The sequence below is a fragment of the Coturnix japonica genome, chromosome 2, assembly GCF_054131305.1.
Source record: "Coturnix japonica strain WE chromosome 2, WE-NBRP24, whole genome shotgun sequence".
Lineage (NCBI taxonomy): Eukaryota > Metazoa > Chordata > Aves > Galliformes > Phasianidae > Coturnix > Coturnix japonica.
This window is the reverse complement of record NC_140664.1, coordinates 99,509,972-99,537,273: the sequence shown is the minus strand read 5'-3', so window position 1 is coordinate 99,537,273 and position 27,302 is coordinate 99,509,972. Positions and strand designations below refer to the sequence as shown.

Sequence of the window (27,302 nt, the reverse complement as noted above, 5' to 3'; positions counted from 1 at the left end):
TTACTAACAACTTGAAAATAAGTGGTATTAATGAAGGGAAGAAACTATTTGTAAGAATGATGCAGATAGTAAGAAGATGTATAATTTCAGGAAAATATATCAACAGCAGGTGCACTTACAGCAATACACATCAGTAACCCACAAGCGAGTGTGGTATTCAGAGTCTAACAAGGATCTCTGTCATAAAATCAACCCTAAGAGCAATGATATAGAAATCGCGTCAGTGAAGAGTTCAAGTAAAGGTATTCTTAAAAGATTCAGATTAGTAGGACGATGTGTAAGAAGTTTTTCTCCTGTTAGCTGAGGCTATTTGTGAGAAGTACGCTCTCAGAGCAGAAGTGCCAGCAGGCTCATTAGCTTTATAAACTGGAAAAGCGGACCGCTGGGAATTGCAACACAAGCACCTCCTTGTGGCACTGAACAATCAGAGCTGAAGACGCAAAAGGGACACTGAAAATCCCTTGGGATTTTGCTTTCCTTTCTCTGAGGCAAGCTTTGCACAGATATATGTGCAGAAGTGCGCTGAGGAGGAAAACTCCATTAAGAAATTCAACTTTCAGAGGGACTGCAGAGTTGTTACCCCCCCCATCATACTGTATCTCTTTTCAAGCTCTAAATATCCTTCCTCAGAATGTGTAATCAGTGATTAAGATAATGAGGGCCTAAGTCTGAGCACTATCATAGCAATTTTTAACAAATACATGGGCTTCTGTCAAAGTGCATGTACCACAGTTCTGGCTTTATCATCTTTCTACACAGCCTAATACAATTTGAGAAATGCTCCTACATATCCCCCATGGGGCATCTGACACACAGATCACTTCTTAAATGTCTGAGTTACTCAGAAATAAAGGATGAGCTACTTTTTGACAGTTATGATATGCAAATTAGTGAAAATCAGGTTCTAGAAAAAAGATCAGAGGAAAAGAAGTGTGATTTAGGTGGAATTCAAATACACTTTTTGACAAGTACTTAAAGAAAAAGTCACAGAACAGAAGTTCACTCTGCACAGTGAGCGGAGAACCACCTGTTAGAGCCTGATGCTTATTCTTGTTTTTCTCAGAGGGATTTTTCCCTATTGCCAGATAAAATCTAAAAAAAGTTTTTTTCCCTCTTGTTTTGAAAGATGAAACATCTTATTTGCCTGTATCAAGCCATAATCTCACACTGATTATGTGCCCAGTGAAAAGGCATCCGCTAGTTCTAAAAAGTTCCGGTGATAAACACTTGCTTTTACATTATATCCTAGATGTTGATTTGAGCTGGCAGGCAGACATTCTTCCTGTGGGGAAAAAGAAATGAAAATCTTCTGGGTAAAGTATGCAGAAGTTGAGCTATATGCTTCCCCCATGAAAATCTCTCCCACTTCACAAAGAAGTACTTTAATGCAGGTGATTTACTGGACTGTAGCAAGATATATTATATTCTCACAGCAAAAATGCAGTGGTAAGACAGTGATTTCCACAAAGGGCAGCAGGAGAGGCTTCCAAAACTGAAAGATGAAACAAGACCACCCTTCTGACGTCACTGTTCAGTTACACAGATTTTGCTAAAAATGGTTATCTGAATAGCAGTATTGTCTAACCTAAGGTGAAGAAACCAGGAGAGTTAGCAAAAGGGTAGAAGGAAAAAAAAAGCACCTGTTTCTTTGACTCAGTGATTTTATTCAGTTTCTGTCCTTTGTATCAATGCCAGTGAGAGAACATCCCTGAAAAAGACTGGTTAACCTGGGCTTGACAGTGTCAAAAGCTTTGAAAGCTAGGAGTTCATTGTAAAAAACATAGAGAAGATGGCCAGTGCTGCCTCTTTAAAGCTTTTCAATGATCCCTTCTTACATAGATTAAAAAGGTAGCTGAAAGTACATTTTTTTTCTGCTTTTAATTCTAATTATTTCGTTTTACAATAAGAACATTTCTTCAGCATCCACAGTCTATGGTGCCAAATAGGATCAACGCAAGGGTGCAGAGTCGCTGGCAGAAGTGATTGCCAAGACACTTCCAATAGTATATCAGCAGTCCTGGCTATACCAGGGAGGTCTCAGCTGACCGGAAGACAGAGGACATAACGTCCATCTACAAGAAGAGCATGGAGGAGGACCTGAGGCATCACAGGCTGCCAGTCTGTGCTCGGTGCCAGGCAAAGTCATGGAGCAGATGATCATGATTTGCCATTACATGGCACATCCATGACTATCAGGTGAGAGGACTTGCTCACCAACGGTTTGCAAAAAAACAGGTCATACCTGACTAACCCGATCTCTTTCTACAATGTTGAACTTAGTGGATGAGGGAAAGGCTGTGGATGTTGTTTAAATGGACTTCTGTAAGACATTTGGTACTGTTTCCCACAGACTTCTCTTTAAGAAACTGCTGATGTCTGCTTGCGGCTTGGGCAGGTGTACTGTTTGTTGGCAGGATGGTCAGGCCCAAAAGGTCGCTGTGAATGGAGTTACATTTGGTTTGATAGCCGGTCTGTAGTCTGTAGTGATATTTCTCAGGTGTCCAATTTTGTTTAACTTTTTTATCAATCAACAGGACGAGAGGATCAAGTGTACCCTCAGTGGTTTATAGGCAACACCAAGTTAGGCAGGAACTGCTTGAAGGTAGAAGGGCTTTACAGGGATCTGGATAAACTGGATCAATGGGCCCTGTCCAGTTGCATGGCATTCAACAAGGTCGAGTATTAGGTGCTAGGATCACAACAATCCCCTGCAGTGACACTGGCTTAGAGCAGACTGACTGCAAAACTGTGCTGAGGAAAAGGATCTGGAGGTGTTAGCTGACAACCAGAAAAAGGTTCTCAAAAAGTAAAAAACCCAAAAAGGGTCTGTTCATGTACCTTGCGTTAATAAGTAACTGTAAATCAATGTAGGAAGTGCTGCAAGAAGTTTGTTTTGTTCTGCAGTCAACTTGCTGGACAAGTCTGATAAATGAGAAATGATCACATTAGAAACAAAACATCAGCTTTGCCCGCCCCCCATAAAAAAGCCTACTGGAGGCAAAACCTCATAAATTCTATTAGTGAAAACAACACTAAAATATAAATTTCTACTTCATCAAGGTTAGACAGTCTTGTACGCTGAGATTTTCTCTGACGTGGTTTTAAATTGAAGATTCTGATATTGAGAGATGCATCTCCTCTGGCCTTTTGGAGATACATGAAACTCTTAGACAAAGACTAGCTGCTCTTACTGCTATGCCATTTTCCTATTACCAGAAATACATACCATAAAGACAGCTATATCTAAAAACAATAATGTCTTTTTATAATATCCCTGTCTTGCATAAGCAATACCAAAGTTAACGTGATCACATATTGAAAAGATGCCTTCTACAAGCACTGACTGGCAAGACTAGAAACTGATGCATTTAGTGATCCTCCTATTAAAATATTGCTCAGGTATGAGCAGTTTATGAAAAAAAAATTGAAAAATGCCATTCAAGGCTTTAAAATTTAGCATGAACAGATGATGTGGGCTGAATCCTTGTTAAATAGATATCATTATATTTCCATGTCTTTTGTGATTATGACAAGATAATCATCCTCTCTGAACAGGGCATTTTAAGGTTTAGAGAAATAATGTACGATTTATTAAATAATCTGTCATATTATCTGTGAACCTTGCTTTCAAAAGAAATCCTATGATCTCATTAAAGTAATTACAGAAAATCTGCCTGATATAAATAACGAGTACCAGCATCACTGGTATACAACTGAGAGAAGAAAAAACCATAGGAACTTCCAGTATTCAAAGGGTGATAGTATGGCTTTGTTCTCTTAAGATAGTTAACAGACGTTTCCATGTTAAATATCCTGTGTGCAGAGTCAACTTTTGAATCACAGCCTTTGAAATGGAGGGAAATGCAACCACTCTGTAGCTATGCTAACATGAAATGATCTGGATTTGCGTATTACAACCTCCCTTCTCATTTCTTTCCTCACATTTTTTTGCCCCTTCCTCTTAACTGTTATTGCAGAAAAGAAGCTGGAAAAAAACCCAAAACTCTTCTAACCAACATAGCAATTACACAGAATAAGAAGCAAAGCTAGAAGGAAAATAATAAATAGGAATTGTCTTAAATTTGTTAGCTTTTTTTTTGTTTGTAGAAGAGCATCAGCAAATAAAGGAGATGAATAATACTTAGGATGATAACGTGAATGAGAGAAACTGCGAATTTTAAATGTCATTCCAATTTCAGTTTACTATACTTGTGCTTCTTCTACGGAAATATAGGGCTAAGCAAAACTGGGAGCTTGGTGAGAACAATCTAGATACAAACCAACTTCAAACCCAAAATAGCATTTTATTTACCATGAAATCAAACTGTGCTTTTGAGCAACTATTTAATGATACCAAGTTAATTCTTCCATAAGGTATTCAGAAAACTGTTTCAGTACTTCATGAAGCTGAAGCACTAAACAAATATATAAATAATGTGAGTTAATTCAAGATCTGAGGAGCAAAGTGAAATAGGAAAAACTCAACAGTATTTTAAAGGATTTAAAAACAGAAATCTTCTTCCACAGAGAAATCAACTGAAACTTAAAGACTGAATTTAACTTCATATATTTTGTTTTCAAAATTCTTTCATACTCCTTTTACTTTGAAAGAAAAACTACAACCCCCCCACCCTTCCTGCCCTCCCAAATATCAAATGATAAGTAAAAACTGACATGGAATTTTATACTGTTTAGAAGCGGACTCACCATTCTCTTTATAATTCTCAACAGAACCTTCCGATGCCGTGTATCTTTTCTAGACTTCAGCACTTCGGCAAAGCTGTCCAGGTTTTCTGCAGACATGCTCTCCTGACTGCCCCCTCCATACAGCTGAACCAGCAATGATAAGCACCGTGAAGCATTCTCAAATATTTCAGTATCTTCACTGGGAAGCTAAAAATGAACAAACAAAAATCAAATCCCAATTTCACACCCCCCAAAAAAATCATGTATTACTGGGAATTCAGAAGGGTATTAACATGAACACTGAGGCGGGAAAGAGTCATCTCTAGTTGACTGACTCAACATTCCATTAAACTAAGCTGTATTAAAGTGATGAAAATATAATTAAATTATATCTACTCTTAAGCAGCAGTATAACTGCGCCTTTATTATAACGATATCAAATAGCAATATCTATACCGACATCGTAAAAGCAATCAAAAGGCTGCTCCCAACTCTGTTATTTTCAGATCATATATTTAGCTTTAAAATAGAAGCAGTAAGATCAGAAAGTATTATTATAGTCATGATATCTAGTCTTCTGAATAATGCATACTGTAAAACTTCATTTAATTATTTCTAAGCCAAGTTCATAGCTTCTGGTTGAGGCACAGCACAGGCTATCTTGTTATTTAAAGGATTTAAAGAAGTCACAATAGCAGGCGTATTTTGAAGATTGAATTTTTTTTTTCCTTTTTTTTGATCTCTTTTCTGAATTCTAGCTTTTCTGTATTGCTTTAAGACTAGACAGGAGCAATCCTAGCAATGGGACAGAGGAACTCTTGGGAAGCAAAATATTGGAAAACATTCAGAGATACGGCTGCTAGTCATCTTTAAATGACCTTCTGGTAGTATGACAGCACCATCAAAACCATTTATATCATTCTTGAACAAACAGTCTGGAAATCACAAGCAGAAAGATTACATTATGCTTGGTTTTGGCACGGGAGGAATAACACCAGGAACCCAATGCCTACTTGTGGTGCACCCTGTTCACAAAAAAAACTATAGAAATTTCATGGGAACAGTTAAGAGGATGAGAGATTGAACTGGAAAACTGAACTGCTTAAGACTGAAGGAACTCAATCTATATAGCCTATCAAAGGGAGGGTAGAAGGGCACAATGATTGTATCCTTTTTCTCCGTGTGAGGAAAAGATGGCTGAGGATAGGTTAATTTCTATGCATGGAAAAGGACTGTTAAGAGACGATGGCTCGAAACCTTATCTAAAGCAATTCGGATTAGAGGTAAGATGATAATTTGATTTTCTTTTTATTCCTTCTTTCTTTAATAAAGGCAATTAGACACTGAAACAACTTCCTCAGAACTGAGACTCTCCACTACAGAAAATTTTTATATCACAATAGTCTTTTTTTCTAAAATAAAAATGATTTTTAAAAATCCTACATCTCGTGTTATAAAAGACAGTAGGCCAAATGATTACAGCGGCCTTTTCTGGCCTTACAGTCTGTAAACAGAACAAAACATACCACTGTTTTTCTTATCGATAAAGTATGGAAGTGTGAAAACATTTTATTACTCCAACTCACTTTCCTAATTCCAAAAACATGATCTAATCAAATGTACTACAGTATGGTTACAGCCGACCCTTACCAACAATTATAAGGAAACTATCAGTCCAACCACTTATATAATATCCTCAAACGACTCCAGTTAATGATTATTTATTTAATCTGAAGTATGGACTTTCCCAGTTTTTTCATTTTAAGGGAAACCCATACAGTTACTTTAAATAATCTGGAAACATATCATCAGACAAATACTCCTTAAATACCCACACAGCAGTTCCCCAGGGATCTGCATGCAAATTCAAATCTGCTTTCCATTAGCTTCACAGAACTGGCTGTTTAAAATAGACTGAACTGAGATGTAAGCTCTGAATACATAGCCCCAAGACATATCACATTCTATTTGACCTAGTGCTATGGAAGTGACAGGACCACAGCAGCTGTTTCTTTCACATCTTTGCTGTATGTTTTCACTTCATTTCTGTCTAGGTGATACACATTTGATTGCTTCTCTTCCAATATCCAGAATTATATAATAATATCACCAACATAAATAAGAAGGCTTAAAAGGGTGAAAAACTACAAACAGTAACAAGCTTTATAGCTCTATTTATATCTTCAGTCCTTATCAAGCCAAAAAGAATTCTGCTGATCTCAGGGGTTTTGAGTTTACTTTTACCTCCACCACTGAAGAAAAATCTGACTAGATAAATGAAGGGAAAACTACACTGCTTTAATGCATCACTCTTACCCCTTTTGAAAGGGGCACTCTCTAACTCACAGCTGGTTATTGGGTAAGTCCAAACAGGTAAACTAATAACTTCCTGAAGTCACGGAATATGAACTATATTCAATTTTCAAGTGTGGTTTATTGAATAATTGAGGGGAAAAAAAAAAAAAAAGACAAATATTAAAATCATAAATGGTGAACTTCTGCACACATAATGTCCTTGCCCTGGTGCTGCAGTGTAGGTTAGCTTCCTGAGCTCCATAAGCACAGAATTCCACGCATAATCTGTAATCTCAGTAGCCATACTTAGAAGTGAGATTTTTCCCAAGGTATTTTGTCTGAGATATTCACTAAACATCACACTGAGGAAAAGAAAGGTGACAGTCTTTGCAGAGGACTGCTCCTACAGAACCTTGCATGAAGAAACACAAAATGGTTTTGCTTGCCTCTTCCTGGCATGCCCAACCTTTCACCACTGTTGTTGCTGGCCTTTTTCCCCACAAAAGGAAACAAGAGAAAGAAAGGCTCTAAAACTCTCCTTCCAGTATGTCTTGGCATCAGACATTCTTGCTCTTTACAAGTTATCAAGCTGTCAGCAACCATCCTCCAAACCCAGCCACCGGCATCACTCTAGGGTTCACACTGTTTGCCAGCTGTGGCATAATGCTGTTCAGTCTCAAATGCTAATAACATCCTTCATCCTCTGCTGTATTTCAGGCTCTTCTGCTTTACAAGAGACCCTTTGAGCTTCGGTGTTACCTATAGTTTAGGGAGCAAGTTGCTGTCATCCTGGAAAAGCGTGGGGTAAAACACAGCAAAGGTTTTGAAAGAAAAAAAGACAACAATCTGGGATCAGAAAAGACAGGATTTACTCTGGAGTGGCTGTGAAGCATTAGCCTACATTCTAGCCCATCAATAATTAAGCATGGAGAGGAACCCTCTTCAGCAATGTACATACATAGAGAAAAATGCTTATGCATACATGCACATAAGTCCTACCATTAGACTATTCCTGTAGTAACAAGTAGCGATGCAGATGCTGTGTTATAAGCTGGTACCATGAAACATAACACTGACTGCATGTCTGTGTTAGCACTTTTGTTAAAGGTCATAAAGAGCAGAGGATCTGAAGAAAATTGTTGGCATTAACAAAAGCAGTGACCAGAAATATCATAAATAAAGGTAGTAAAGCAATGAATGAAAATTCAGCTTTCAAGCATATAGTATCTCATGCCTAATAGAACAGAAAAGCTAGAATAACAATGACAGACAAAAGAATATGGATGGTTGGTCCATCTTTTAATAAGCTGGAACAATGCCCTCATTTTTCTAACCACAATTCAATTTGATATGAGGAAGCATATTATAAGTCTAATGCATTTCTAGTTTTGTTTGTTTGTTTGTGGCAGCATCTGCTTAAGTTTTTATTCTCTGAAGGGAGGAGAAATGCATGAGAAACTGGAGTTCTAACTCTTACTCTAGTTGGCTTTCATTTCTTTTTTTGCTTTATTTTTGAGGGGATTTCAGATTCAGCAAGGCAGAAATACCACTACTCTTTCTCCATGCAGCTGTTCATATTTTGGGCTAACATGCACCCTGAAAAAAAATTCAGCATCCTAAAATAAATTAAGGAATGACTGAAGTCATCCTTTTTTGCCATTCTACAACTCAGAACTGTAGATTTGGGTGTCTTTTGTTTGTTTCTTTTTTCAGTTCAAAATTTTAAAATAATGCCTCAAGACAAGACTTTTGTGCAAGTAAGATTTCGTATTACATAATTTTTATGGCCTGGATGTATAACCTCATATTAACAGACTCATAATGTAAAACTCCATTCCTAAATGGAACCTGCTCTCTGTATCTTAAAGATTAATGGGCTGAAAAGCAGGTTTCTTATTATTATACATTCTTCTTCTGTGGTTTGTTGTCAAAAATACCTTCATTTTGGGCCCAGTTGAAGTGTGTTCATGAATTGCAAACCATTACAAGAAATGTGTGATTCTTTTGGCTGAAGTGGCAGTTTTCACACCCTAAGAGTTGTTACAGCATCTAATTTTAGAGCTACAATGAAACTGTCTGGATTGCCCAGAGGGGACACTATTTCAGCGCATTAATGAGGTTAAACACAAAGAGAGTTTATTACAATAAGAGATAGATATTCGTTGAATCATTTATGAGATTACAGAAAGTGTGGTACAGGAATCACCGTTGGGAACTACAGAGGAGATGATTCTACAATCATCAAACAAAATGTAAAAGCAAAACACTACTATTAAATCCACTACCTGTACTGTTCTTATTAGTAAATATGCACAGTTTAAAATTAAAGCAATATGTTTTGGCTTGGGGCAAAATTTTTGTCCTTATGCTTCAAGGAAAATAATTTCGAAAACAGTGTATTTTCAGTTCATATTAATCTAGCCTAACTGCTGAGAAACTAAGTTCCTATTCTTAAGCTCTGCCCTTTTAACAATATATGCTTATTTCTTCTGTTGTTTAGATTATTTGGTCAAGATACCTTTGTGGAAGAGAATTCTTCAAATACATTTCAGGGACAACGTTTCAAATACAATCACAAGAACATCACAGTGAGGTGTTATGGGATAATCAGATGGTTTCACCAAGGGCAGGTCCCCCTTCCTAAATTAATCCCATTTTATGATGGTGTAACTGCATTTGAATAAAGAGCCACTGATATCATCTATAAGTACTACAGTAAGGCCTTTCACACACCGCCCTATAATATCCTTCTCTCCAAATTGGAAGGATATGGATTTGATAGGTGGGCAGTTTGATGGTCTGGTTGTAAGATCATACCTAGAATGGTGGCCAATAGCTCAATGTCTGGAGTGAGATCAGTGACAAGTGGTGTCATTCAGGGCTCAGATCTGGGACTGGTGCTGTTTAATATCTTCATCAATTACACTGATGCTGAGATCAAGTGCACTCTCAGGAATTTTGCAGGTAACGCTAAGCTGCTGCTGAAAAGGACCTTGCGGTACTGGTGGATGGCAAACTGGACATGAGGCGGCAATGCGCTCTTGCAGCCCAGAAATCTGACTGTATCCTGGGCTGCATTCAAAGAAGCGTGGCCAGCAGGGCAAGGGAGGTGATCCTGCCCCTCTGCTTTGTTCCTCACTTGCAGCACTGTGTCCAGATGTGGAATTCTCAGTAGAGGAGGAGAGACATGGACCTGTTGGAGTGCACCCAGGGGAGGGCCACAAAAACAATCCAAGGGATGGAACAGCTCCCCTGTGAGGACAGGCTGAGAGAGCTGGGGCTGTTCAGTCTGGACAAGAGAAGGCTCTGGGGAGACCTGACAGCCGCCTTTCAAGATCTAAAGGGGGGCTGTAAGAAAGAAGGGGACAGTCTACTTAGCAGGGTCTGTTGTGATAGGACAAGGGGAAATGGCTTCAAATTAAAGAGAGGAAATTTAGACTTGCATAAAAGAAAAAAGTTATTTACAACAGTGGTGGTGAGGCACTGGCACAAGTTGCCCAGAGAGGTGGTGGATGCCTCATCCCTGGAGACATTCAAGGTCAGACTGGACAGGGCTCTGAGCACCTGATTGAGCTATACATATTCCTGTTCACTGTAGGGGAGTAGGACTAGGGTCCCTTCCAACACAAAAGATTTGATGATTCTGTGAATGCATTACTCAGTATGGAATATAAACCTATGTCTTCCCACTCCGACCACAGAACTGTCTGTATTCCCATGAAATGCAAAATGAAACGCTTCACAGTCTGTAAGATTATCATTTTGCAGTTATTTTCATTATTCATTGGCAATTATCTTTCAAATTCTCTGAAAGACACAAGACACAGCCTTAGAGCCAAGGGAACTCTGAAAAAGAATGGACATAGAAAAGATCATCGCATTCATCTATGCACACAGAGGTTCTGTATTTGTCCTCTTTATGTTTGCACATGATTAACTTGTCATTCAACAGTAAAACCCAGACATCCTCAAGATAATAACCAATTAAAAATTTTACTAGTTACACTATAATGCAGAAGCCTATTACCAGAAGACGAGAAAAGTTCTTTCTCAGCAGACTGATAGGCTCAGACTAGGGACCTACATCTAGGAGATAAATTTATAGAGAAACAAAACTCCAGTTTATAGTTACTGGTAAGGTAATACAGCCATTCCAGATGTCAGAAAAACTCATTCAGTTTACAGGAAGCTACTATTTATAATCTGAGCCTTCTAATCTAGCAGCATAAAGATTGCAGTATGCTAAGAGTTATGGAAGCCCATGTAATGAAGCCTATGCTATTCATCCTCTGTGCTGATAAGGCTGGCTAATGAATATTCAGAAGTAAAAGTTTGTTCCTTTTTTAATTATGAAGTTCAAAAAAGTTTCTGAAAATCCACAGAAGTGATTTGAATCGTCAGCAAACATTTAAATTTCAGAATAACCACTACACAAAAATAGCTGAAGGTACTTTATGTGTTCCACAATTACTGCAAGTTTCAGTGTAATAATCAAATTAGATTTATGTTCAAGTGGAGAAATGTTAGACAAAAAAAGCTAAGTTTAATTAACTTTTAAACATGAAGCTGCTAAGCAGAAGACTAAATGCTCAATTTATTCTCCTCTTATTGATCAATTAATGGCAAAGCGATCATGGGATTAAATATTGAATTCCCTGTATCTGCAGTGTTTTCTGCATGACAGAATTTGTAATTATTTCTTCTTTCACGTTCTTAACAACCCTGAAGTTTCATTTACATGCAATCTCAGTTTGCTGCACTTGCTTTCCTATGCCCTATGTGATAGACTAAATCATAATTACAGGAAGGAGAAATTGATTCCAAGTTTTTGACATTTTCAGGCTTAACTCCATTGATTTTTGAGGGATTATTAGGAGAGATAAATACATCTTCAAGAAAATAAATAAATAAAAAGACAAATCAATGGGGCATGGAACAATCATCCACTTGAGGGATATACATATCAATGAGGGACAGCAATTATTCAAGGTGACATAAGAAACTATAAATATGTTAAGAAGAGTAGGAATAGTAAACTAGAGGAAAAATAAGCTGAAGTGATGGTTATTTCAGAACTAAAGACATACTTTATCTGCTGGGAATGAAGTTCACAAATAATGAAATGCCTCAGAACAAAATAAAAGTTCATGAAGCCTTGCAGTTCAATACAGAGCACTACTGTTGGTAGTGCCACAGAACTCAAGCTTAGGTAGGTCTGTTGGTGGGGCAGGGACCACATACCATCTTGAGAGATCCACAAGACTTAATTTCAGTGCTGCCTTCAGTTGACTGTGCTAGCAGCAGGACACAAGAAGCTGGCCACAGTTAGGCTGGAGATGGATGTTTAAACAAGCAGATTTTACATTTTATTTACATTTACATTTTACAAGTATTTTCAACATACTGAAATATGTAGAAATAAAGAGCAAAGCAAAACCTAGTGATAATTTGCAGCCACGCTTCTGAAATACGAGGGCAAGTCAGAATCTAACCAGTACCTGCTAAGAATACAATTATCCTGTCCTTTAATTACAAATTTATATTAAAAGAAAGACTTCCAGGTGGTACAGGCTGAGTAAATCCTGGCCTCTAATCTTCTGTTCTTTAGGGAGTTCATGTAATTTAAATTTATGTCTAACTTCATTTTAAAGGATCGTTTACATCTCTTCACGTCTTACCATTTATCATATATAGTGATTAAAAAGTAATAGAAAGTAAATTAAATGAATTGATAAAGATTAAATACTACACAGTTGAAATTCAGTCACTTTGTTTCAGGTCATTTAGTGAACATTTCCAAGAAGTCTTTTGATTAAAATAAATTCATCAAAATGCAAAAGTTAATAAAAAAAAGTTACCATACTTTTCCCCAAAATAAAAGATGGATAGTGCTAAAGGTATGAAAAGTGCTACAGATGTTTATATCACAATCAAACTTATACTTAGTTGGAAAGGAACAATTCCAAGAAGACTGGGGGTAGAAGAGAATACCATAATGAATCTGATGTCTAGCAAAGCCTGGAAAAAACAAACTTGAAACAGACTTAAAAGATTATTGCAGGCCAGTAGGGACCAATCCCACTTCTAAATCATTCAGGGTGATGTTAGAATCAAACTAAACATTTGAAAAAAACACAGGAAGCTCAAACCCAAGATAATAATATTAAAAGTGACCACTCATTGCAAACTAATTTTAAGTTTACTGACAGTTCCACTGGTAGTTGTAGCTGCTTTCTAAGTTTGAATGTAATCCTTTCTCTGTACATTAGTCCATTCTTTGGGGCTACAATTTGCCTGCACATATTTATCTCACCCAAGAATCTGGAGCCTGCCATTGCCCCAGATTCTGCATGTCACTTGTATCCTGTAAGTTGTTGTGGCCTGTAAATCCTGCAAAAAAACCTGAAAGCGTTTTTGTCTTATGTTAGGTAGAAGCTTAAAAGCAGCGAAAACCTGTCAAATGCAGCTCTAGGATGTTGAATTCAGTTGAGTAATTCCAACTTCAGTGACATTCCAATAGGCTTCCAAACAAGCAAATTCTTACCAGTTGAATAAGCAGGCTAATTAGGTCCGTCAGGGGTTTATTGATAAGCAGAAGGTCTTCAGCAGCCTGCGTGTCCCCTCCTGTGCCAGACTTCTGTGCCTTAATAAGGTGAGGGAAAAAAAACAACAACAAAACAGCCTCAGTGACTGTTCAGTTATGAGAAACAAATTAGGTTCATTAGGTGGTCAACGTTTGAAGGAAAGTTTGAAGGAAACTTGTATATTACCTGTGTCTGCAACACTAAGCACAAAGCAAAAGTGCTTTCACACCTGTTCTGCACAGGCTGAATATACCCACCTACATGATGTTTATTCAGCTAAATGATATTATCTGTATGCTTAAAGGATACTTCTGAAGCCGTGAATGTTTTATGTATTTGCATTCTATTTCAACAGGTCTGTCATAATATGAAAGGTCACTCATTTTTTTCTACCATTAGGAATAATTTTAAGTGCAACACAAAAGAAGAAAATCAAGACAACCAAAAGGTTATGATTCTCAACAGCAATTTGCCTCTTTGCCTTCTTGACTTGCTTTGTATCCTGAAACATTCACAATACATAAATAGTTTAAATTATTTTTGAAATGAGAATAATAAAACCTGATAGTGTGATAAGATCTGTTATTGCTTGGAATTCTGATCATTGTCTTCCCCTTCACAGAAATATGCTGCCATCCCAGGCAGTGCTAGTATGACCCATCTGTGCCCCAGGGTACCAGCAAGGTCTGCTTGCAAGGTTTTTCATTTAACTTCACCACCTTCCAGCAGCTTTGGATTGTGACCCTGCAGAGCCTTTCTGCTAGAGGAAAACTTAAGTATTTTATCTAGAGGACACATTCAAAATTCATTTTGTATTGCGTTTCATTTCAAGTGTAATCCTTAAGCCATCACCCAGGTATAATAACCAAGGATTTTTGTTTGGTTAAGTGAGCACAAGAGCAGGTCCCCAGAGGCAGGAGACATTACTGCTGAAGCTGCACTGTTTATTTTGATGAGCTGAACACAAAATGCCTTACAAGAAGAGTTCAGAAATAAAGGAGCCCTCAAGAGCCATTTCTCAGTAATAAGACACACTGGTGTGTCCTTCACTGAGACTCACCACATAGCAAGTCCAAGAAGGGTAAAAAGACACAGTGCATAAAAGAAATTTAAAAAACAAGTGTTTATAGTAATCAAGAAAGCAAAGTAGGTTGTCTTCACGTTAGCAAAACTGTCAACAGCTTTTTCTGCTCAGTGTTTGAATCAAAAGTAAGACACCCTCAATCAGGGATTGATATCCCAATTCATCCAAACCTTAGTACTATTTCTATTATAATACAGACACTTGGTCCACAGAGGACAACTCTTGAATGAAGCCAGATATAGTTATCCGTACCATCCAGCACAATGTAGTGAAATGGGAAGGAGGTGTGCTCTCACGTTTTGCCTACCCAGTTGGATAAGGCCATTACTTTATATATAAAAAAATCAAAAATCAAAATTCTGGTGGACAGTGGTATCACCTGCACAAGTCAGCTCAAGGCCTCAGTAATGTTGTTATGAGAAAACTTGATTCCCTAGAACTGTTTTAGCAGGTATCTTATGCAGAAATCCCTTTGAAAACAGTCGAAGAACATTTACCATTATTGTGATCCATTAAGTGACACGCAGATAAGGTAATATGCTGTTGCAGCCAGCAACTAATGGCTGTCATTCAACAAGGCATGTGTACTGAGGTAGCTGTAGAACCCACAGTAACCCAATGATGACTACTACTGAGACAATTATGTCAAGGCAAGTAATATTACCTCAAAGGTAATTTCACAGGGTACACAGGGGCACTGGGCAGAGCAGAGCCAGCTGTCTCTTATCCATTAGTCTTCCAAAGCACACTAGATGACTTTGACTGAGGTTGTACAAAACTAGAGCTTGAGGTTTATCAATCTACTGTTGTATTCATGTTAAGTCAGGATCAAATGTGGCAATGAATGCATAGATTTAAGTTAGATTTAATATATCTAAATAAAAGTAATGAGTTTCACTAATATTACCAAACTGTGTACAAGGTCATCTCTCCTCATATGCCCTCCAGTATAATTGGCCTCACAGCACTTGCAAAGAACACAAGTACGGAGCTTGGCTATCTCTGATTATATAGACTGTTGCTAGCAATATGACAATCAGCCATTAGCTTACAAAATTTGATTACCAAAGTGATTCTTACATGCAAAACCCATTATAGAGCCTGCTGCTAGAGGACTTGAAAAAGCCTCGGTATTGTACCATCGGATCTGAAGTATGTTTTTTCAACAACAACAAAAAAAACTCAGTGAAATATCTGTTTGATTACAGCTGATTATTTAAATCTATGTAGAAAAAAAAAGTTCTATTTTCAATACTTACATCATACCTTAAACTTCCTTAAAGCCCACAAGTATAAGGAAGGCTAATACTGATACACAGCACAATCCGGTTGCCATCTTCTGATTCTCTGTCCTCCAGTTATACTGGATGTAAGAGCATTCTCTGTTCTTTAGTGGGAAATGAACTTGTAAAGGACTGTTTATAGCCCAAATACAGTAGTTGCTTCGAGCTGATGAACTACAGTAATTTAGTGTATCACTTAAAAACAATGCAAACATTGCCAGATTAGCATCATATCTAAAAAAGGACAAAACATTCTTCCTGTTTTGTTGTTAGAAGTGCTATGTGCAATTTCTTTGATTAAGTATCTTTTTGTGCTCCATTTTTAAGGAAGACTTCACTGAGAGAGGCAGCCCTATTAATGCTGTGTTTTGCAGTGGTTCAAAGAGAAAGTTAAAACACTAGCAACGTAAGCACATCGATGCACATGCAGAGGTTATATACTCTTCAAGCACAATAATCACATCTGATTTATATTGAAAAGGTACTGCTTTTTAAGGAGTAAATTTTTTCTTTTAACATGAACTGAAGGAAAAGACTTTGAACTACCATTGAGAAAACGCTGCATTAAGCTGTTTGTGGAGTAGAGAAATGGAGCATGCAGCTAAGATCTGTGTTCCCAGCACCGTGCATGTGCTGAAATGAAATTTCTAGCCAGGCAAATGCACACACAGGGGCAAGCAGCTGAAAATACATGCTTCTTCTCTTTCCACCAAACTGAAAATTTAATGAAAGGAGAGTAGTGGTAAATTCACTAATAGCATAACAAGAAGGTATCTATAAAAAATGTTTAAGGTGGTTATCACCCCCAGGAAATGAACTCCATACCTGCAAAGCCTGGCGCACAATGTTTGTTGTGTACATCAGCATGCAGTGCAAAATGTCAAGCAAGGACAGCAGCAGTGCATTTGCTGTCTTGGTGCTGCTTTTATCATCTGCCTCCAAGTACAGAGCCACAGTTTCTATTAGGAGATTACAGACGTGAGGAGCCAGTCCTATGCAGACATTGAGACAAAAGGAAAAAATAAAGGCTATCAGGAAACAAAAACAACTGAGAAGGTAGGCCAGATAAAAATAGTAGATTAGCAGAAAAACAAATTTCACATACACAGTGAATATTTATTAATGTTCCTTTTTTTCCCCCTCCATTATTATAATTACTGCCTCCTTTCCTGTATTTGGAGCCGCCCATAAAGACAGCTAAGCTGATACAATCTAATTCACTAACTGCACAGAGTGTTATGCAACACTCATTAAACAAAAACATATCAAGAATCCCAAACTTTTCCACAAAAGAGAGACACATCTCCTTCATACCACCCCTGGTCACAAGAACCAGACAGTTCCTCCAGACTGGAACAGAATGAGACAGCAGCTACATCAAGATTGGAGCCTGAAGTTTTCTTTCTTAATTGGTCTGCCAATTGCAACTTTCTCCATATATTTCAACTGTTTAATTGAACAGTGTTATGCACAGTATGAAATAGGTATGGAAGATCATTACAAAGGAAATACCAAATTCTATACCTAAAACGGACTTCAGACCCATTTGGCTGGTGATAGTAAAAAGTTTCCTGAAACTACACACTGCCTTGAAGATTTTTTTGTGCACCTTTGGTATTCAATAATATCACCTCCTGTAGCTTGTTTAACCCACAAATCAATTCACACATCAGACAATCAATTTCAAAGAAATACCAACTCAATTCAGAATCCACCTTACTTTCAAATACAAAGTAACTGAGTTTATTATATTTAATCTTAATCTTGTTCTTTCAGTGTTTCATAAGGAATGAAATACACTTTGCATCTCACCCAGAACATAATTAGTTTGTAAACTACCTTCCTAAAATTGGCAATTAATTATGCTCTGACTTGGGCACATGTTATAGCACTTTAGCATCTAAGGTTTTAGTCCCAAACTACCAAATCCAACAGAAGTGGATCTGTTCCTCACTGAGGAGACCGCTATTGTAACATTTCCTTTTAAAAGTAATTGTTTGTTTGTTTCTTTACAAGCATCAGTACAAAAATAAGACATTGCAAAATACCCTGTGCAATTACACCACTAAGCTTTTGCTGGTAGGCAAATCTATGGGGTGACTATTTTGCTTTGAAAGCTTCCCCATCAATTACTTGAGCTTCCACAAAAAGTGTTCCTCTCCTATTCACCGCCGTTAACACATCCCTCAGGAAATTAAGTACAAAAACATTCATTCAGAATACAGTTACAGGTCAGGTTTGTTAAGACTCGCACTATTATATCTCACATCTTTGTGTGTTTTTATGATTACCAGCACTGTTCTCCCACAATAGTTTGACTGACGGACTACGGCTCCGGCTGAGCTTTGAATTTCCTGGGTTTTTGTCTGCATGAAACACACTCTCCAAACTGTATCAGTTTGATCTTACACATTTAATTTCCTCCTCCTTTTTTAAAGTACAGTTTCTGCTGCAGTTCCGAACACTTCACACACAAATGAGATACCATGCAGACAACAGATTTAAGTGATGTCACCAATACCCACCAAGGGGAGTATAAACAGTATGTCTGCCCAACATGAAACTTGTGGTTATTCTAAGCCCTTTTTTAACCAGCCTAAATTAGAAGAAACCTAAGAAAACAGCCTCTGCAAAGCTGGTCCCTATCAAAGCAAAGTCTGCAAAATTGCCTGGGAGGATATGCCCAAGTACACCCTATTTCTCTCTGTATATGACCACAAAACCCACAGCCACATCAAAATGAATGAGTCATTCCTATTTCTAGATGGCTTATACATAACCCTTAAGATGGAATATTCACATGTACTTAGTTAATGAAAGCATCAGAATTGGCAGATCGTACATAGATAGATGAATGCTGACATATGTACAAAATATGTATGTTAAATTTGGAGTTCTGGGGAGAAAAAACACCTTTGTCTGTGCTTACAATACACTAGGAGTCTAGAACCCATCAGAACTTTAAAATAAAGACATAAAACATTGGTGCAGTTGCTCCTTAACACGCTGCATGATTCATACAGAAATCCCATAAATGCTTGATTCCACAGATAAAAATAAAACTGACTGACCTCTTGCCAAGTAAATAAAGTTCCAGACATATCCTTTATTGTGTCAGAGCAAAATCAAAATTGGAGGCCATAATTGCAGGCATGTAAATACACTCCTTGCTTACACCACAGGACAAAATACATACCTTTTGTCCTCAAAAAGAAAGTTGGGAAACTGGTAGTTTACACTGACCATGACAAAATTCAGTAGAAGTTGAATGGCTTTGGACACCAACACTATAGTGAATTTACTTGAAAAGTCATGATAAAGATCAAGACAGATGTGTAACAGCATTTTAAAATTCAATTCCCAAAGCAGATGAAAAAAAAGAGGATGTCAGTCTAAAAAAATGGAAACTATTCACAATTCAGTAAATCATAATGTAAAAATTGCACAGGAGTTTCATAGCATACACTAACTTTCTGACAGACTTTACAATCAATTCAAGAACCATATGCTTAATTTACAATAAAGCTATCATTGTCCAACCTTTAGGTTTGCCTGGGTCACACTGAGCAAACAGGAATTGCCATGGGCTGCATATAAAATAAACTTTATATATATAAGTAACAAAACTTATTTTTAATGTATTCTTACTATAAAAAACAGGGAGCAAAAAAAAAAAAAAAAAAAATCATAAAACTAGTGGGATGTTTGACCTTGTTTCTGTGAAACTAATGCATCAGTCTGGTTCAATGGCAATGGTTACCATTCCTAGTGAGCTCTCCAGGTGCTCATCAAAGACTACTGATGAAATAGTACTCTTCCTGTGCGTCACATTTGACAATAATTGTTCACAAATGTACATGCTGCCAAAAAGTGATGATATGAATAAGGTGTGACTGCAAAGTGAGAAGTAGTTCTCTCTAGAAAGATGGGGCTTTATGGAGGTCAGTTAAAGATACATGACCAAATTTTAGTGTGTGTAGAATGTCTGACGGCAGCTCTATACATTCCATGTGGAAATTTGCAGGTAATGTATTTATGCCAACCAAAAATGGAGACATAAATATATTAAAAATAAGATAAATGTTTTTTTTGTTTTTTTGTTTGTTTGTTTGTTTTTTTAATTTTGAAACATATTCTCAAATTTCTTTATCAAAATGGAAAGCAGAGCTGCACATTCGTCACTGCTCACAGGTCTGCGTTTAGCCAATGTGTTAAAATGCATGAAATTCTTTGCCATAACTTGAGCGTGCCATAACTGAAGTTTTGTTTCAAATGCTGTTGCTATCTGAAGCACAGAACAGAAAAGCTGATTTTCACCTTGAAGACACACATTTAACTCATTTAAATAAGCAGCCAAATCCACCAGAAATGCTAAACCTGTGAGCCATTTTTCATATTCATGTGCTGGCACAAATTTTCCTTTAGATTCCTTAAAGGACTTGGTTTCACTTTGCAAAGCCTTTTTAGCATTTTACCCTGACTTAGATACCTTCCTTCAGAAAAGTAAATGATGGCCCAGTAATCACTATCCATACTTCTAATGAATTCCTAGAATTGGTGATGATTCAGTCCCTTGGACTTCATGAAATTCACAACTTTAATGATGAATTGCGTGACATGATCCATTTTTAAAGCTTTCATCCATGCATTTTCTTGATGTCTGATGCAGTGGTAGTTCATCAAACCATTGCTGGGGCACCATCAGTAGCAATACCCAGTATGCTGACAAAGGTTAAAGAAATCAGCATTAATGTATTTTTTGTCTGCTTTGTACATATCACAGATTTAGTTCAGTCTTTCACTGGTGCTAAAAAAAAGCCATTTCTTCAGTGACATTATATTCATTATCAGTATTTCCAATGAAAATGGTAAGTTGAGTTGTATCAGTAGCATCAGTATTTTCAACTATCACCAAAGCACAAAACTTGAAATCAGCAGCTCCACTCTCTAAATTTTTTTAATAGATCTTATTTCTCCAGTTCACCTCGTCACAGTCTGGTAAGACATACAGATTTTAGGAAAACCTATTTATAATTAATATTTTTTAATCAGGACACATTATATCTACCATGCTTACCATACATTGCTTAAGGTTTCTAATACCTCAGCCTATTTCAGCAATACTTCTCTTTGTCAAAAGAAAAGTCTTAGTGACGGCTTAAATGAATGCGTCCTCATTTCTTTCACCTGGACATTTCTTATTAACAAAGTAAAGTTTATTAATTAATCACACCTTTTGTTACCCTATTAAATAGCAAATTCCAGTACACAAAATGATAAAATATCACATCATATTTCTTGTAGCCATAATTATAGTGCACTAGTCATGCCTTGCATTAGTTAAGTAAGGAGGATCTCCAAAACACCAAATCTTGGTGTAGTTCAAATGTCGCTGAAAATAAGACAAAAGTTGGATTTAGTACTGGAACTATGTTTGTAAATTACCATAGCTGGAACTAAAAAAAAACCAACAAAACAATGCCTGTCCTAATTGCAATTTGAGATTAATAACCTGTGTAAAAAGACAGTATCCAAAAATTCCTAGCTTCAGTGTTACAGCATTTGAGAAATTCAGTGTTCAAAGCAAAGAATTTTTCTTGACCAAAGAGACCCCTGCAATATACTGAACATGCACCTAATGGGATTTTATGAATGTGGTCTGTGATGGCTATGTTTGTGTTTTACAGATCTTTTCAAAAGATAAAAGGAACCTTTTGGCCCATGTTACCGCTAATCGGACCAAATGTGCTGTGATACCTTCCGGAATGAAAGCTGAGAGGAAACATTTTATTCTCAACTATTAGCAAGATTGATAAAGGAAAAGAAACCTTCACTTCCAAATCACATGAAACATCAAAGGACAGCCTAGGAAGCAATCTTCTAGGCAATCCTTTCATGCCTACCAGCAATTAGAGCATTCAACAAACCTGTCTGCTTCTAGCTGAAGAAAATGTTCGAGCAGGTGCACTTCCTTCTAACAATGCCACCATGCAGCCAGCAGCAAAGCCCTCAGCCAGGCAGAAAGGTTTCTCTTTGTTCCTTTCTTCACGTCTCTCTCCGGAGAGCTGTTTTTCCCATTTGTATCACATCTACACAACTGAATCCCCGGGGATCTCAGGGAATATAAATTCCCTACCATTTTCATATTGGGAACTTGAAACTGCACTGCTGGACTAACTAGAAAAGATATTTACTAATCTTTTTACTATTAATTATAAAATTAAAATCTGTTGCTAAGAAGGAACACATGACTGTTGTCTGATAGGTTCTTTTGTACAGGAAAGAGCTCCTCAGTACCTGAGTCCTTAAGATAATCCATCATGTCATAAAGATTCTTCGCAAAATCTCATTTACCTATAGAAACTTGGACTTCATTTGTATTCTTTTCATCACAAGCTGGGTACTCAAAGTGTTTTCTTATGAAAAACTGAAAGCAGAAAACATGTATTTTTAGAGAAAAAGGCATTTTTCAAGAGGCTGATTGTTTTTGTTTATTATTCCTCACTGTCATTTATGTCTTACAGACTTTTGCATGAGTATTGTAATACCGCTGAGGGAAGAATAAATGAGGATGCAAAATTAGGTCACCTCTGATTTCAAGATTTGTTGAGTGATGAACATCATAGCCAGAGGAAAGAAGTCAGAGCAGCTGAATATATAATTGCATGACTGCAGCCCTGAAATCTTTTTTTCTATTGTGATCTTAAAAATAAGTAGCATCTAATGGAAAAAATACCGCACATGTTCCAACTACTGAGACAGTATGAATGAATTTTGTGAATGAATTTTAACAGATCACTAAATTTGAGGAAAAAAAATTGCGCTGCAAGTGGTCACATCACAGTGGCCAAGGAAGTCCAGAGCTTTATGTTGTGGGAAGGGCCTGTGGCTCAACTTTCCCTGCTTGTGCAGCAGGGAGGTCACGGACTACGATGCCAGGCAATATCAGTCAGTGCAGAAAAATGGATATTGTAAGGATTTTGACAACTGGGGAAGAAAAGTCAGTCATCAGCTTTAATACAACAAGGCACAGACAAGGAACTACTTATTATCCTGAATGTGGGGGTGTCTAAGAGAAACGCACACCTGACATTCCCAGAGGTAGGATTTTTCTGCTTTGAGTCAAGGGAGAAGACATGACATGCTCTAGTACACTTTTCCAGGACTGGCAATGTTTGGGGGTTAGTGTTAGATGGCAGCTTAGAGGCAGCGTATTTCACTAGCAAAGAAAAATTGCACAACTGATGACTCCCCAGGGAGTCATGCCAAATTTCTCTAAGCCAAAGAGAATCCTCCCAGCACAGAAATTTGCTTTCTTCTAAAGTCTAGCCTATGTAACTAACATGCAGGTGATGACGACTAACATGTACTTAGCACAACTGTCTAGAGATAGCAAACATCTTGATTCTCTCTTAAAAAATGTGCATAAATATTAGAAAAAAGATAGCAATAAGTCAACTTAAAAAATCTAGGAATAATAAAATCACATACTGCTGAGTATGCTTGAGTGGTCAGTAAAAAAGCTGTTAAACATAAAAAATATATCCGGTAGGTAAGACTTTATTCTATGTGAAAGATGTGGTTAGAACAACGTAAAAAAAAAAAAAAAAAAAAAAAAAAAAGGAGAATTTCTGACAATAATAACTGACCCCTTGGGAATTCCAGATTTGCTACATTTTTAAAAAAATGAAAAAACAGGAATTTTCCTATCTTAGAATCTCATTAAGCTTTCTTTAGCAAAACATCAACAGATGTCAAGCTTCAGTGTCAGACTGACTCAATCGTACGATAATCAAGTCAGAAGAGATAGCCAATGTTTCTGCAATTGAGCTGACAGCACACATGGGTGTGTAACATCAAAGTTTTGAAGGCAGGGAATTTTGGTTTTGAGGTTTACTGAGACAGTCCTCATTCCTAGGAGTATAACTCACTGACTGTGAACACACAGTTGCTCAGCAAGGATGTATGAAGGATCAGAAAGTAACGTGCTTCCCAAAATAATTACAAGAACATTCAAATGCTTTCTGGTATGATCAGAAAAAAAATATATATGCAAAATTCATATGAGAGAATACTGCATAACCATGGACTATAATGATATTCAGGGGGGTCTATGCTGAGTGTTGACAGGATATTAATAGTGCCTCATTTCTGCAGTCAGGTTTGATTCATTAGGATTCCACACTCAGCACCACAGTCTCTAGAAATACTGTTTTCTTCTTACATTCTGTAATAGCTGAGAATAATTGGTCATTTACAACAAAAAGAGAAGTGAAAAACATAATGGAAAGGTAGGACTCACTGAAAATGCGCATATAGCATTGAAAGGCTCTTATTAGAAGGGATGAGCCTTGTGGGACTGGATATAAAAAAGAACTTTCTTTTTTTTTTAAATTATATGTTGAAATCAAACTTTTGCTTTCCAGAGATGAAATTTAGTACCCAGCAGAGCCATAAGAAACACTGCCAGCCCTGTCACTAATGCATGTTATGTGCAACACAAATAGAATGCATTTTTGTTAACTTGGAAGCATAAAGCCCTTGATGCATGCAAAATCGAGTGCTGCCATCCCAAGAGATGAGTGGCAATACAGCAGAACACAAAAGTAAGGCTGCCTGATAAGTCATTTATTTTGTAAACAGCTTTGTTGACTACAAATATTAGTTCTTCCCAGATGTTTGCAAGCGAGCAATTGTTGGAGGTTACTCCTCTACAAGTGTGTGAGTGCCTGAGGAGTCTTCCAGCTCTCCTTGGCATACAATGTTAGGTTTCTTTACATTGTTTGGAATGGGCAGCCTACATTAACCTATCTCATTCAGCCTGAAGCAAATTCACACTCAAATGACCCTTCTAGTTGGAAGATCCAGGAAGGAATGGAGGTGAATGTAATACAGTGACTTAGAGGAAAGACACTTGAACTATTTTTGTCCTCAACTGTGCATATATTAGGCACACAGCATGTATTCTGTTCATATAGATTTAGAAGATTTTGTTGATACAGGTTTTCAGTATGTCAGTGCTTACAAGCACAATCTTCCATCATAATTAAAAAATATAAACAAAACAAAACACACACACCACAAGAGAAACAAAAAAAACCCCAAAAAACAAAAACAAAAAAACAGCACAGCAAACAAACAACAAAAACCAAAGATAAAATTTTACTGCCTGGATTGAATATTATTGCTGTTAAACAAATTTGTACCTTTCCTCTTAGGTATTTATCCCCATATATCAGATATAGATTACAGATGGCATTCCATTTTATAAAGCAGTTATAGAAACATAGAATCATAGAATCACAAGTTTGGAAAGGACCTATAAGATCATCTAGTCCAACTGTCCTCCTGCTACCACTACAATCCACTTAGCTACTAAACCATATCTCATAGCTCCTCACCCAGACGCCTCTCAAACACTGCCAGGGACAGCAACTCCACCACCTCCCTGGGCAATCAATCCAGTGCCTGACCACAATTTGAGAGAAGAACTTCTCCCTTATGTCTAATCTAAACCTCCTCTGGTACAAATTGTGGCCATTTCCTCGGGTCCTGTTTGTTGCCTGGGAGAAGAGGCCAAACCCCTCCTCATCACAGCCTCCCTTCAGGAAGTTGTAGAGTGCAATGAGGTCTCCCCTGAGCCTCCTCTTCTCCAGGCTAAACAATCCCAGCTCCCTCAGCTGCTCATGTTCAGCCGAACATCAACCAACACCCCCAGGTCCCTTTCCTGTTCTTCCAGCCACTCAGCCCCAAGCCTATAGCGCTGCATGGGGCTATTGTGGCCAAAGTGCAGGACCCGGCACTTAACCCTGTTGAACCTCAGCCCAGCGATTAAGCCTATCCAGACCCCTCTGAAGGGCCTCCCTACCCTCACGCAGATCGACACAACCTCCCAACTTGGTGTCATCTGCAAACTTACTGAGGGTACACTCAGTCCCCTCATCTAGGTCATCAGTAAAGATATTAAGCAAGATGGGCCCCAGTACCAAGCCCTGAGGGACACCACTTGTAACAGGTTGCCAGCTGAACAAGTTATTCCACAGCATGGCATAGACTTCAAGTTAGATCCCGATAAACTCCATTTTATACCTTACATGTTGACAACAACAACAAAAAAGATCTCTTAAGTTTTGAAAGACACCTTGAATGATGCTTAGGGGTTTTTCCAAACAGCGTGTTTTCATATCCACATCATGAACAAGAACGTCTATCTAGGCACCTAACATTCTGAGAGGAGAGGCAACGGTCTTTAAAAACTCCTTTCAAGTCTGTCTGACATATCAAGTGTTGCTCCTCAGCTACACGGAAGAATTTTTGCTTGCATGCTGTCAATCTCTATATGGCGCATGCTTTTTAGAAAAACAAGGGCATGAAGTCCTCATATTAAAGGCAAAACTAGACACAAAAAAAATCTTTACTAGAATAAAATCTGCAAGGATTTTTTTGTTTTCTTTTCAATTTTTAGATCGGGAAATCTTTTCATTTAGGGAGATTCTGAGTCAGAAAAGATTCAGAAAAGCATTTTGATTTAGTGCCCAGACAGATCAAGCCTACAATAATTACTGTGTGATAAAATACAGGGGGAATTTGTATCCTGGGCTTAATTTAGAACTAGAAATTCTTCTAAAGAGATTGCTATTTTAATAATAGACTTCCTGTCACGTAAGATTAAACCCTGTTTATCTGCTTCAAGAATCTTAACATACCTCAGCTTTGGCATCAGCCTTCCCTTCTACCAAAATCCTTGAGAGACCCCTTTAAAACTTACAGAGCTGTCTTTCTGACAAAACCTGTACAGGCCAGATAGGAACAGCCTCGGAATACCGATAGGGCACTAAACTGCTGTCACAAGCTGACAGCATTCAGAAGCTTTGAACGACATTACCAGTGCTAATTGTTCCAGCTATTGGCCTCTCAAAGTCTCTGGACTGAAAGTGATAAGGACTAATGGGCAGGGGCTTCACTACATTCTCTCAAGTCTTCAAACAGTTTTAAATTGCAGAAATAACACACAGTTGACAAATATTCCCATATATCTGTGGCAAAGTGTAAAAACTACATATTTCCCCACTGAAAAGTAATGCTCTTTGAGATATTAAATATTTATTCCTACACTTCTCAGTCCATTTACTTCAGTTTTCTGCAGGATGAAAATGTACAGAGTACAAATATTTGCATTTTACTTGGATTCTCAAGTGCCAGCCTTTTGCCATTGTTACTGCTAGACCAAAGGCCAAAAGCAAAGGGGAGAGTATCCACTGAGTGCCACTAACTGCTGCTTATCTCAACAGAACTGAAACTACACCACAGTTTCCTGTAATGTCCTGCATTATTTATAACTTAACTATAGAACAAAACTGAATGCTGACA

General features: G+C 37.6%; 1 protein-coding gene across 3 annotated transcripts in view; it reads right to left on the bottom strand.

The window, feature by feature from the left end:
- The window catches only part of ULK4 (unc-51 like kinase 4), a 190,903-nt gene that overhangs the window by 44,413 nt on the left and 119,188 nt on the right, over positions 1-27,302 (bottom strand). For 2 of the 3 annotated variants that reach the window (XM_085538199.1, XM_015854094.3), the window contains exons 33-35: positions 16,758-16,924; positions 13,526-13,624; positions 4,708-4,893 (exon numbers count right to left, since the gene is read on the bottom strand). In XM_085538199.1, coding sequence (XP_085394325.1) covers positions 4,708-4,893; positions 13,526-13,624; positions 16,758-16,924 — 452 coding nt within the window. The remainder of the gene's footprint in view (positions 1-4,707; positions 4,894-13,525; positions 13,625-16,757; positions 16,925-27,302) is intronic. The other variant, XR_014942922.1, reaches the window with a different exon arrangement.